Below are 13,934 nucleotides of genomic sequence, written 5' to 3'. Positions count from 1 at the left end.
GGTTTAGGTTTTCTTATGGCTCCTTTATTCAGCCTTCAGCGTCCTCTTTTTCCCTTGCACAACTTCTGGCAAAGCTTGGACTTAAATACCATAAGCTGGCTTCAGAATGAACACATAGGAAGAGATTTACTTTGGGCTTTGCTCCTGTTCAAATAATCTGATGATAATTTCTGTGTGTATTGACTCTTAAACTACTTAATACTGCTACTGTGTAAAGAATCACTATGAAGGCCACTTGCCCAGGAATTTCACTGGTGTCTTTGTTAGCAGCCCTAGTGTGGAAGAGGGATGGGAGTGACACAGTAAAACCTCTGTGCCTTACAGGAAGGGTGGCAACAATAAGCTGATAAAGATCTATCATCGGGATGGAAAGTATGGCTTCTCCGACCCACTGACGTTTAATTCAGTTGTGGAACTCATTAACCACTACCGCAATGAGTCTCTCGCTCAGTATAACCCGAAGCTCGATGTGAAGTTGATGTATCCAGTGTCCCGGTACCAGCAGGTAAGATCTCCATCAGACCCCAGTACCTATTAGAGCAGACAAGAACAAAAGTAATTTTGTTTGCTTTCTATGAATAGCCTGATTTTTTTTTCTTTCTTTTTATTTTTTTTTTTTTGAATACGGAAAAACTAAAAAGGTGGAGTTTTCACATTTGGCCTCACCTGGGTCTTTCAAATTTTCTAGCCATTTAAGCTGCTTCATTTTATCAAGTTACTGGTCTCCATCTGAGCAGCCATCAGGCAGCAGAGAAGAGAAGAGAAACCCTGGCATGCAGCAGTTGAACCTCTGAGAAGCCTTTTTATTTCCCCCTGGACCCTTGTGGACCCACCAGGCACTGTTCTAGGCAGTGTTACCCTTGAAGTACATATGACCCATGCAGATGCTCACTCCATGTATAGACATCTAAATTTTTCAAGAACATTTTTTTAACTTTTATTCAGTAGCTTGAGACATTTTCGTGCATTAAGAAAAAAAAACTACAGAGCTTTTGGGAAAAAAAACCCGAAACAACCCTCTGATCTCTAACTTCAGATTCCGAGTAATGTGCTTCCTTCTTTCTTGAATAGGGGATAGCAATTCTGAAAGTAAGGTGTGGTGTGTTTTTGGAAGCTTAGTATTTGGCATAGGTCTTGGTGTCCTATAGTTCCAGTTCCTACTGTCTGTAAACTGTGGAATGTGTTGCACAAAGGAAAGGGGATTTAGAGACAGTGTTCTCTAGAAACTGGATTATAAACATGATGCTAATATCTGTAAAATGCAAATGTGCGTAAGTGGACAAATGAATACTCTTAAGGAAAAGCTGCTTTGCTTGAAGACTTAATAGCTCTTTGTATGTACAGGATCAGTTGGTGAAAGAAGATAATATAGATGCAGTAGGTAAAAAACTTCAAGAATACCATGCTCAGTATCAGGAAAAGAGCAAAGAGTACGACAAATTGTATGAAGAATATACCAGAACATCACAGGTTGGTTCTTCTTTGGCTGTTTGTTGAGTCTGTTTCTTGTTGTTTAAAAAGTAAAGAAAATTAATTTAACCTGTTATGGCTAATAAAGGCAGTCCATAGCCAGAAAATACAAGGAAAAAACTTAGTAAATCGTGGAATAGAGCAAGGTAGTTTCAGAGGTGATGGAAAGAGTGAATATTGCTTGTTGCTGATAGTCCTAGAGGCGTGGTGTGGGGCAAGGAAAAAAGGGCAGCTGAGCTTCCAAGTATAAGGTAAAGCTGTGGAGAATGCCAACACCTAGAAGCTTTACACTGCAGACTTCTTCCTTGGCTGCTGAGTATTTCCAGCTGCTGTATTCTGCAGTGAGAATTGTAGAGGGGTTTGTCCAGGTTTTTTGTGAAGTCACATGCGAGTCAGTTACCAGATATTATGCATTAAGGAAGTGTGAATACGATATTTGGACTGCTTCTGGTAAAATAAGATAGTTCATATATGGGGAGGAGGTTTGCTGGCAGTCTTCCTGAAAACTAAGATGGAAAATATGACTAAAATATTTGAGGGGTTTGCAGCCTAATAGAGAGCACTGTGTAGAGGAGGAGGGTAGACTTAGAGGAAGTAAGTCTGCCCTGTTATTCCCTGACTCTACTTGGACAATTGACTAAATTTAAAACTGATTAATTTCATTTTGACTTAGTGGGGGGAGAAAAGACGGTCTTCTCAGTCAGTTAAGGGATTATACTTGGGTCTTGCTTTGTTGTCTGTATTATGGACAAATGATGAAGGACTCTTTCCTTACATAGGAAATCCAGATGAAGAGGACTGCAATCGAAGCATTTAATGAAACTATTAAGATATTTGAGGAGCAGTGCCACTCACAAGAGCGATACAGCAAAGAGTACATTGAGCGATTCCGCAGGGAGGGGAATGACAAAGAAATTGAACGGTAAGCTCAGGCTGTGTTTGCTTCCCTGGCAAAACTAGTGTCCACATGGACACTCCCATTAAAGCATCATATAAACCACTTTGTAAGTGCCTTCTCCAGTAAAGCTCCCCTCTGTCAAGGAATTGCATTGTAGATAGCAGAGGTGAGAGATCTCTGGATTGGTCTTGCTCTTAACTTCAGTAAATCAAGGACCAGGAAAGAATTAGGAAATAATAATTTAATTTGCTTCTTCCACTTCTGTTTGGATTTGCTCAGAAAGTAATTCAGAAAAATCTTTACTTTTCAACTGTGAAATGTCCATAGATCTGGTGAATCTCATAGTCCATAGTCAGTTTTAGTCGTTTTCAAAGAAGATTATATTTAACAGCTGTCATCTAACAAATTCAGTAAGGACCTCATTTGAAGCTGCTTTTCTGTGAGGGTACTAGCAGAAAAAGCTGTATTTGGGCCTTTGAAGAAATGCCAGATATAATGCCTAACTTTTCATAGTGTTTTTTGAACCAGGTAGGGTAACCTTAAGGAGATCTTTAGACTAAGAACAGTTACCTGTAAAAATCTTACTGTACAACTGTGGTGCTTCATTCTGAATGAAGATCAATTAACAGGGAAAATATGTAATTCTCCTGAATTATACCAAACCTGCAAACTAGTCTTGAAAGAAGAGACAGGCAGCATTACTTCCTGGTAGCTCTTGATAGTAATTGAAGTCTGCATTTGAAATCTTGCTAGTCCTGATACCTACAGTGGGATTGCATAATTGATATTACAAAGTGAATCTGACAGTGAAGGAGGAATCTGTTCTTGCTTACCCTCCTTTGGATAATTTGTTCCTGCATCTCTACCAGAAAGAAGTATATTAAGGTAAACTGAAGGTTGTAGGCCCTCTGGCAAGAGGTCTTTTCTGTCACTCTTACAGTAGTTTTCATGTGAAGATGAGGCAGTCAAAGGGAGGAGCTGCTGTTATGGTAGTTCTTGTGATACTCTTCTATAAGTGCTACCAGTCCTAGACTGAAGTTGACCTCTTCTCTCCAATATTGTACTTGTTTTCAGGATAATGATGAACTATGAAAAATTAAAATCCCGCCTGGGTGAGATCCATGACAGTAAAATGCGCCTGGAACAAGACTTGAAGAAACAAGCTCTGGACAACAGGGAGACTGATAAGAAAATGAACAGCATCAAGCCTGACCTAATTCAGCTCCGCAAAATCAGAGATCAGTATCTTGTGTAAGTAAGCCTGACCTGTACCTCAGAATAGTGTCTCTGATGAACCTGATTAATGACTGTTTCCATCAGGAAAATGAGAATTTAATTTTCTTTTCATAACCAAAGTTCTGTGAGTGCTAAGGTGCTACTTTCTGGCATGGGATATTTGAATATTGGTTGACTTCTTCATGGCTTCATTATTTAAAGAACCAGCCACAAATAGGTGCACATTCTGCAACTCTTGTACATAAAAATTTTAAAATAAATGAGTTATAAACAAAATCTGTGCCTGCTAGTACAACAGAGGTTAGTACTACTTTTGTTAGGTGTGTCAGATGTTGCTCATACCCACACTTGATTTCACCAACACTCCTATTATCCAGCTCCTGATGTCCTTGAGTTAGGCACAGACTGTTTTTTTGTGGTACCTTGTGTCTGAACTTCAACTTGCTTAGTAAGAAAACCCATACACGTACTCTGAAGTAATGTATTAATGCTCTCTTCTTCTGGCAGATGGCTCAATCACAAAGGGGTGAGACAGAAGCGAATAAACGACTGGCTGGGGATCAAAAATGAAAATATTGATGAGTAAGTGTCACTATGCATATGATTTTGTTGAGAAGTGTTCCATCTATGAACGTTTTCTCTTGTGGGGTTTGGTAACAAAAACCACCAGTTTTTCAGTAAAGGACTGGAGAAAAAAGGAGAAAGTCTCTAGGGGAACTTGATGTCATATGAAGGAGCAACTCTCCTGAAACATTTAGGATCAAACAAAGTTGAAACAATTAAGTTCTAAGTGGAAGCCTTTAATATATGTCCATTAGGAGCCTGACCTCCCAGTTTGGGCAATTCTGATATTTCTTTGCATGATTTCTGCAAAAATAAATAACTCTGCTTACCAACTCCTTTGCTGATCACTGGTTAACAAATTTGTCCTCTCTTTCAGCACATACTTTGTGAATGAAGAAGATGAAAACCTGCCACATCATGATGAGAAAACTTGGTTTGTTGGAGATCTCAACCGTATCCAAGCAGAAGACTTGCTCTGTGGGAAACCTGATGGAGCATTTTTAATTCGCGAGAGTAGCAAGAAAGGATGTTACGCTTGTTCTGTGGTGTAAGTCTGTTTTCCTTTTTGTTCTAACTACTCAATGCATAAATCTCTACCAAAGCTCTTTATTTCGGAGAACAAAAGCCAGGCCTAGCTTAGGCCTACCCATTGGAATGTGTTTGCAGGAAGACCAGCACGGTATAAGCTTTGTAACAAAAATGTGCTTTGAACATGGAATAACTGTAGTCCTGCAGTCTCTGTTTTTGCCACAGTAGTTAATACAAAATTCTGAAGTATCCCAACTTGAAGCTCTACAGTCTGTAAGTAAGTTAACTCTGAATTCTACCATATTCCTGCTAATGAACACATGGGAAGAAATAAAGCACGACTGTGAAGGTGTGACATCTTCTGTTCTCATTTTCAGACACACCCAACTCTGAATCTTTCTCTTGTATGTTTAAGATAATGGTGATGCTTCAGAGGAGGCATTATTTGTGAGCCGCAGTTTTTACGACATTCACACAGCCTTGCATTGATTTCTTGTATTTCACTTCATTTTATGCTGGTGTAACGGAGGTCAGAAATACTGATTCCATTACCTAAAAATCCTCCAAGCCCGTTCTGGAGTGCAAAATGGCTCCCGCTGATTTATTTCACATGAGGTTAATTGCTTCTGAACGCAGGTCCGGGAAATGAATACATGAAGGTAGAGCACCTCGAGGCAGCTGAATACTGTAGTATCTGCTCTGTTCAATGTACTGTTTATCACAGGCACTGAAGTGATGGGTTCATCAGATGCTTTCGCTTGGTCGGTATCCCGCTGCAAGCTCACAGAGGGATGGCATAACGTAACCTGTCCCTACATGTGACTGGGATTGTAATAGGCTCCAGTACAGGGGTTACATAATACTCGATCCTTCTGGCAGATAAGTTTTTGTAGCAGCTTTGGAAATGCTGCGTTCCAGTAGCTGCTTTGCCAAGTTAGAGACTCGGTCGCTATGGCTTCAGATAATGAATCAGCTTGAATCCATCCCGTGCTTAACATTAAAAAATGCACACTGAAGGTTAGTGCTGTATTTCATGGAGTACTTTGTAGGGCCTGAGAATTTGTGGGGTTTGGCTTCTTTGCTTAGTGGAAAGGTTTCTAGGTAAGTTGAGCACAAAGTCATTGCTGACTTCGGGTACTTATCTTCTTGGTTAAGCTCTTGACTTTTTTTTTCCAAGGAACATTTGGAGAACAATGCAGTAGGGAATTGTACTGCTGGGATGGAAGAGGCCTCTTATGTGGATTATTATGCAAGAGTGTTTAATCGCATGCCCTGAAGCACTGTTTCTTCACAGACTATATTAATCTCTTCTACTTGCATCTACTGGGTCCTCCATTATGTAATTTAGTGACTGGCGGGGCTGCTGCATTAGTTAATTGTTAATAGACTGTCACTTTGGGTTTGTCCTCTGATGTTAAACTCTCCTCTTTCCTTTCCTTGCAGAGCTGATGGAGAGGTGAAACACTGTGTGATCTACAGCACTCCGAGAGGTTACGGGTTTGCAGAACCGTACAACCTCTACAGCACACTTAAGGATTTGGTTCTTCATTACCAGCAGACATCTCTTGTCCAACACAATGATTCCCTAAATGTCAGGCTTGCCTATCCTGTCTACGCACAGATGCCTCCCTCTCTCTGCAGGTAAATTTTGGGGAGGAGGAAAGCGTTGGCTATCTTGGATTCTTTTCTACGATTTTTATTAGAACTCGGAGGGCATTCTTTCTCCTTAGACTGCTTGTTTTGCACAAGAAGTGATTCTGTGAATGTGAATCAAAAAGAGGCCTAGCAGCAACAAGACGACAACTTGGGTGTAGGTGTCCTGGTGCTACCTTAAAAGCTCAGCTGTGCTTTTACACCAATACTTTTGTTTCCTTATGAGGGGAATAAACTCAACGCAACGCATACAAAAATACTGGAAGCAAAGCATCATCTTACGGAGAAAATTTTTTGCCAGGCACCTTCAGTGGAACTTCTAATTGGATTTTGTTTTCTCTTGTTCTAGTAGAGACAATTTGAATCCTCTACTCGAGGCATCAGTAATGTCTTTCAGTCTTAAACTCCCAACGAACTAGGGGGAAACTCTACCACAGCAATTCTTCTCTGTTAATTTTAGCAGCTTCACTGCGATTCAGCCGGACTTCCAAAAGAGGGCTTGTCTTGAGGTAGCATGGAATTTGGTGAGAGAAGACCAAAGGAATTACGGGAAAGCTTCAGGTTTTTGTTTAAATGGAAAAATGCTTGTAAAAGGAAAGTTGCTTTATTTTTTTTTGCCAACAGTAACAAAGTTTTGGTTTCAATGGCACTACAGGTCTTCGCTTAAAGGAAACATAACCAAATTGAACATGCCAAAACTTTGTTCGTTGCTAGATTGAACACTTACAGGGGAGGTTGCATTAGCATCCACACATACTTTCTGCACCAAAACTTGAAACAAATAAAAGGAAAAGCTAAACATTGTGTGGCTTCAACACACTAAATTTGTCTGATCTGATGTAATTGCTCACTCTCCTCTTTCTTCACTCCCCCCTTCCTCCCATTCCTCGGCTTGGGATTCTGTTTTCAGTTTTTAATGATACTGTGCTTCAGAATGTAAACCAGAAGGAAGCTTGCACTCACCTGCTGCAGGTCTCTTGCTGAACAATGACAGACTCTTGTAAAGCTTGATCTTGGTACAGAAGAGGTCAGTGTAATCAAATGCTTCTGGATGGCTTATTGTACCAAATTTTTTGGTGAGGTGTAGTCACTCCCAGTTGTAGAGAGGTGAGCATGCTAACCATAGATCTGCTCCAATTTGTTCTTTGCAAGATGGGTTCTGAACTCTCACACCACTGCAGCCAAGCAAGACTTTACACTGGTATAATCTGAATTCCCTTGTAGTTATTTTGGACATGATGCAAAACACAGGAAGGGAAGAAAGCCATACTCGTCAGTTATTGGATGTCTGGTACCATCCTTTGGCAAGGGCTGCTGTCAGATCCTGGAGTGGGTAGTCCTGGGCTTCATCAACTACAGCAATCATCAAATAAATCCCCTCCCTGGAAAGTGTACAAAGCAGCTTATTTCCATTCCTTAAGCTTCTAAAATGAAAAAGAGCTAAGTTTGGCAAACTGAACCACTTGGCATCAAAGCACAACTGGCGAAGTCATTGTTCAGTGTGCAACCTTGAAAGTTACTTTTGTTCCCATTACTGGAAGTGTTTCCCTTGCAATGCACCCATTGTGCAGGACAGGAAGCAGACAGTCATGCAGGTCTGAGAATGCTGGAGACCCGTTTCTGACCCTGGGGCTGATTTCCTGTTCAAATGGCTTTTTTCTGTAATGCCTGGGCAGTAGTGCCAGGCTTGTTGATGTATAATGTTTACACTAGAAGTATTATTTTACTGAATGTCTTGAATTTGCAAGTAGGGAAGTGACAAGGCTGGAGCACTGACAGCCATTGCAGGAAGGGTAGTCTGGTTGCCTGGCATGCCAGGAGATGTTTTATTTTGCACTAATGACCCTGATGCATCCCAGGCACTTTCTAATCGGCCAGAGTGCAATCTTCAGGCAAAGAATTCTGTAGATGCCACTTTTCTCATTAAATGAAACACTTCAAAACTTAACCAAGACTGTGTGAGAGAAAAATAAAATCCAGATAAGTTGCTATGTCAAAAGTGAAACACATCTGCTAGTGTGTCCTTTCTCTCCTACTTCCCCAGGAAAAGGAAAAATGAGACATAGTTTTTGCTGTTAGTGGAAACCTTGAATGGATTCTTCAGTGGTATGTGGACATGAAATTCTTTTCTTTATAAAGAAACTTGCCCTACATTTTGGATAATTTGCAGTTCTAATCTGGTAGCTGTAAAGCTGTCATTCTCACACCTCTTGAGCATCTAGCATTCCCTTGATGCTGGGCTGAGACCAAATGCCCAATGAGGGAAATCGGTTCAAAGGCACAAATGATAGCCAGGTGCCTCATGCCTGTGGAGAAATCTGTGTGGGAGGAGTGTCTGATTGTTTTCACTGCCCTTGTGATCTCTTTGGACTCTCCTCTTACTGACAACGTTAACATTCAAGGCTGATGGGCCCCATATTTCTGATCCCTGATTTTGTGACAGAGATAACCTGGCTGAAGTGTTTCACCCCTGCCCCGTTTTCAGGTAGGGTTCAGTTTTGTTTTAAACAAGTGCAGATCTACTTCCAGGCTCGTAAATCCTGGCACACCCTCGCAGTACTGACAGCAGCGGGGTAGCAGAGCGGGGCTGTCTGAAGTTTCCCTGTAGTGGAATCTGACTGATCCTGTGAGGTCTTGGTCCGGGCTCCAGCCCTGGCTCTGCCAAGGTAAATACAATGTAATTCCATTAACGTCTGTGAAGGTAGCTTGGCTTTATCGTGGTGTGAGTGAGTTGAGATTCTTGGCCCTTTGCTCTCCGAGATCCTTTTGCTGATCACAGGTGATGTGCAAATGATGGACTCAGAGCCAATAAGCCATCTTGAAGCGTTCTTTGAAGTTCTGTTTTGCCCAGACCTTCAGATCAGGGCCGTGGACAGACTAAGACCACGTTCCTTGCGTTTGGCTCCATTATCCTGAGCAGTCTCCCTGAGGCTGTTTTGCCACTGTATCTCTGTGTTTGGTTTAGGCACCTGAAGCCCTGCAGCTGCTGCAGTTGTTCCCCTTTGACTCTCACGTGCTTTTGCACAGATTCTTTTTGCATCCATTTTGGACTCACAGAGCAAATGAAAATGGGTACAAAACCAGCTGACACATGTAGCTGGTGTGATCCATGAGGCAAGGGCTTGGTCCTGCACCTCTCATTGTGCTTGACCTGATTTTGTTTGCTCAGTGTCATTAGACCTGTGAGAAAACCCACAGCTTCCAGGAGCTGTTCTACACTTGCATGGCTGAGAAATCAGCAATGGGCCTGAGAGGTGCAGGATTACACCCCAGGACGAAAAGCAGCTGTTAAGCCTAAAACAAATACAGGAAATATGAACATAAAGGCAAAACAAAGGAACTCAAGTTCTTTTAAAAGAGTAAGATGTGAGAAGGTTTTAATTTTAAGAGTCAGAACGTCAGGAGGAAAGGGGGGAAATAGTCTCACTGTTGTAGCAGCCGTCTGGTGCCAGACTGCAGTTAGAGGAGCATTGATCTCATTGACCCATATTGTATTAAATATATATGTAGAGTTAAATAAATAACTTTTGCACAGTGTTAAATGGGGGGGAGGGGGGGAGGGGGACGTTGAAACTCGAATATGCACAGTTACTTCTAATCTGTTTTGAAGTATATTTGCAGGGATTAGGGGTGATTCGGTATTTTATATTGGTATGGATGGAAATCAGGTCTGCTTCCACAGTTGCCATTGGCCCCATTGTGTCAGCCACGAGTGCCATATTTTTTGAAGTTAGTAAATTATAAATCTTTTCCCACTAGTTTCTTTATTGATTACATGTTATGTGAGCATGGGAAGAACGAACCTAGAAACAGAGGGATGTCCCAACAGATGCTTCACTAGTGTGTGGAGCAGTAATATGTGATTGTTCACTTTCTGTTTCTGGAGTGCTCTAGTTTTGTGGGTTGTGTTTTGGTTTTTATTTAATTCTCTTCAGCAGTGCATTTGAGTCACTGCTTTGCACCGTTGGTAGTTGCAGTCTAGAGTTATATCCAGTACAGCCCTCTGTCTTATGCCAAAAATAAAATGCTCTTTCCACACTCATCTCTCTTGATGTGGCAGATGGTCAAGAAGTTTTCCATTTAATGTGATGGGCCTGATTCTCTTCTCGCTGACACCAGTGTTAGCAAGACTTCCACAACCAAAAGCCATTTCCAGGGAAAGATCTTATCTTTAATCACACCTGAATTCTAGTCACAGCAGGGCGAAAGTCAGTTTTTCCTTCACAAAGCCAGGCAACTGTAATGGGACTGTGGAAATGAATGTTGACGCTTAGTGCTGTTTTAGTGAGGACAGGAGAAGGAGAGTCTTGGTTGCCCCAAATCCTGGGCTCTCTGCGGGCTTAGGTGGCACCATGTCTGAAACTGAATGCTGTGGCTGTTTAAAACAGCAGAATTGCTATAGGAGTGTCACACTTTAAGTTTGGAAAAGCCCCTTATTTGGTACTTGAACAATCTCGCTTCTGTTTTTGAATGTCTGTTTATTTTTTATTTTTGTTACACTAACAGGGAATAAAAATCTGAAATGTTAGTGAGTCTTGTATGCTTGCTGCATTGTGCAGACATGAAACAGGTACTGCTTGTGGATCAGTAGGGGTAAGAGACAGGTTCAAAATGCAGTTTTACAAAGCTCTATGATGGGTTGGGGGTTGTTTTGTTCAGGTCACATTTAAAATCAAATTTTCTTATGTTTATTTTCCTTATGTTGATTTGCAACCTCTGCTTTTGAAAGAGCAAAATCAAAATAACATTCCCGAAGAACAAAGATGCTGTGAGGGGAGGGGGGGGTCAGGCTTGCTCAAGTTCAGCATTCAAAGCAAATAGCTTTAATGAAGAGGAAGGCTCAGCACCCTAAAGCATCCCTCTGGTTGTAGTTTGATGAAGCAGGAGACAGACCATGAAGCAGGACCTCCACCTGGAACCACAAAAATAAGAGGAGATGCCAGAGCAGACCCTTCCCTTTGGAATAATCAGCTATACCCTCCTTAAATGTGCATGCCAGGAGAGAGTTAGGGAATTAACATAAGTCCTTAAGGAGTTGCTCCCCTTTCTGTACTGGAAGGGAACTTGCATTGCTGATCCCTTTGCTTCCCTTGGCACAGTGTGTGCAGCAAGGAGAAGGGAACCAAGTCACCAGCCCAAATAAGCGCCGGCCTGTTCGCGGAGCGGCTCGGCCGGTTAAGTACTGCGTGAGGAGCAGCTTTGGATGGGGTTACGTGAAGTTTGTCCAACATTTTTGTGAATCTTGCATTCTGTGGGCAGAAATACTTTCCACCGAATGGGAAGGGAAAAAAAAAAAAAAAAGAAAAGAAAAAAAAAATCTCTCTTGAAATCTTTTCAGTTCCTTCCTGTTTGTTCAAAGGGGCAGATCGGGAGCTTTAGCTTGTTAACTGTTTAGATGATGGCAGTGCTTGAAGTGCTGGTCTTTGGGGCTGGCTCCATACAATTAATGCAGAATTTGCATATTTTAAATTGCTTATTGGCATAGACTCACCATGTTTTATGAGTAGACTCACCATTTGTCCTAAAGTTTGCCTTTAAAAAATGTAATACAAGCATCAGAGGCAAAAGAAAAAAAAAAAAGAGATGGGCCCTTATTGATACAAAAAAAAATGCTTCGTTGATCAACCTGTATTAGAGAAAGCAGCTTTAATTTGATGCCCTCCTCCACCACCTTCCCCTGGGATCACTTCTGTGAGATCAGCGTTGGCAAACGGGGGGGGGGGAGGGAAATTCCCTCTGTATTCAGCAACGCCGCACCCACGCACTTTCCAAGTGCTTGTAGCAAGAGGCTCGGGATCATTTGGAGAAAGTTATTACATCCAAAGACAGAAGGGGTCTCTAAGGGTGAATATCACCCCCCAGCACCAGTCTTGTCGCTTCATGGGGGTTGTAGGATGCTGGGGCCAGCCACGAGCTGCCCCCGGGTCTCTGTTGGCTGCCGGGGTGGGGCTCACGTTCAGTTGGCTGGTTGGGGGTTTTGGTCTGTTTTGTTTTTGTGAGTGACTTCTACATCCAGCAAAGATATGTTTGATGAAACCTGTTAATTTTGTATATCTGGCTGTTTATTGCACCATGGGATTGTAATGGTCTGCATCATCTGTGTGTGTGTGTGTGTGTGCGCGTGCGTGTGTGTATATGTACTGTATGTATATAGATATATGTAAAATATATTCACGTACACATGTATATGCATTAGCTGTAAGTGGCACTGCCCCTTAAAAATAAAACAAAATTCACTGTTAGCACATTCTGCCGCCTGTTTAGGCAGAATCGGGTTGGTTTTTGTCAAATGAAAAGGAGTTTATTGTGTTCATCTTGCATATGTGCTTCTGAAATGCTGAACTCTGGATTTCCTTGGGGGTTACTACTCTATTTGTAAACCGAATTGATTTGGGGTGTTACTTACCCTGGGACAAAGCATTCAACTTTGTCCCAAGAAAAGGTTTAGCAAAAGAAACCCCTCTTGCTCTCCTGCGAGATGCAGCGATCGTTTGCACGTTCCAGTCGCCCCTCAGTGCCCCCTGTCCAGAGCTGATGTGCAATGGGTGGTGTTGGTGCGTGTCCCTTTGTGAGTGGACTCTTTGTACAAGGTGTGGTTCAATGTAAAGCATGAGTGGGTGTTTGATCTTGTGTCGAGGGCTGAAATAACAGCACACTCCTTTGTACAACCTTTGCATCAATGTTTCTGCTTTTCTTTGACTTCTATTTTCTTTAAGGGAAACTGCATCTGTTAAGAACCTGCTTCTCCAGAAGCTATGGAATTATTTTGTTTTCCAGATGAATTCCAGCATGTAACTTTGGTACTCTTGTTTGTTATTTGTGTAAAATCTGTTCTTCTGTCGTTTATGGTGTAGTCGGGGAGGGGGGTGGGGGGAAGAAAAGAAAAAAAAAAAAGGAATTCATGTAGTTTAACTTTTAAAGAAAAGAAACAAACTGCTTCATAAGGAAACCAAGTGTATGTTAGTGTTTTCTGACAAGTCATCCTGTAGTTTCTAGCTCAGTAATGCAACACTGTACTTGTCACCAGGTGTGTTACAATTTTGCTGTACTTTCTTTTACTAGATGGTTGGGCTTTTAAATCCCAGACACTAAGCATCCTGGGCCTACTTGCTCTAGATCAAAAAAAAAAAAAAATGCAATAAAAAAAAATTGCAATAAAGCACATTGACATGTAATGTTTTAGAAGGATGTACTGACAGCTGTTTCTAATAAATTCAGAACTGCAGCGTGGTCGGGCTGTCGTGGTGTTAGCTGTGTCTGTCTCCCAGCCGAGGCCATGGGCATCATCTTCAACAGAGGCTTTAAAAAAAAGACTTGCAGAGGTCTGATTTCCTCTCGGCTGGAGAGAAAGCCCCTCTCGGGGCTGGGACGAGGGAGGAATACACGTAGCACACGCGCGCGTTCCTTAACGGAGCCTTTCCTGCCTTCCTTTTGCAGCCCCTTCGGAGAGAGCAGGAGCCATCAGCAGTGTTCTTGCATGCCTGGCTGCTTCCCCTGCCATCAGGGAAAACCACGTTTGGTGATGCTGATCCCGGTGCCGGGGGGTGAGGGGTGGGGGCTGCAGCACTGAGCAGGCTTCCCAAAG

At 42.1% G+C, this 13,934-nt stretch overlaps 1 protein-coding gene across 3 annotated transcripts in view; it reads left to right on the top strand.

Moving 5' to 3' along the window:
- LOC116790925 (phosphatidylinositol 3-kinase regulatory subunit gamma) overlaps nucleotides 1–13,934 on the top strand; it is a 78,043-nt gene extending 64,109 nt beyond the window's left edge. For 2 of the 3 annotated variants that reach the window (XM_032696468.1, XM_032696470.1), the window contains 8 exons: nucleotides 325–505; nucleotides 1,345–1,470; nucleotides 2,250–2,392; nucleotides 3,443–3,619; nucleotides 4,112–4,186; nucleotides 4,545–4,715; nucleotides 6,140–6,337; nucleotides 6,810–7,168. In XM_032696468.1, the coding sequence (XP_032552359.1) occupies nucleotides 325–505; nucleotides 1,345–1,470; nucleotides 2,250–2,392; nucleotides 3,443–3,619; nucleotides 4,112–4,186; nucleotides 4,545–4,715; nucleotides 6,140–6,337; nucleotides 6,810–7,068 (1,330 nt within the window). In that variant the 3' untranslated portion in view covers nucleotides 7,069–7,168. Of the gene's footprint in view, nucleotides 1–324; nucleotides 506–1,344; nucleotides 1,471–2,249; nucleotides 2,393–3,442; nucleotides 3,620–4,111; nucleotides 4,187–4,544; nucleotides 4,716–6,139; nucleotides 6,338–6,809; nucleotides 7,169–13,786 lie in introns of those variants that run through there. The other variant, XM_032696469.1, reaches the window with a different exon arrangement.

This window comes from Chiroxiphia lanceolata, chromosome 9 (genome assembly GCF_009829145.1).
Source record: "Chiroxiphia lanceolata isolate bChiLan1 chromosome 9, bChiLan1.pri, whole genome shotgun sequence".
In the NCBI taxonomy this organism is placed as follows: Eukaryota; Metazoa; Chordata; class Aves; order Passeriformes; family Pipridae; genus Chiroxiphia; species Chiroxiphia lanceolata.
This window is presented reverse-complemented; position numbering and strand designations above follow the sequence as displayed.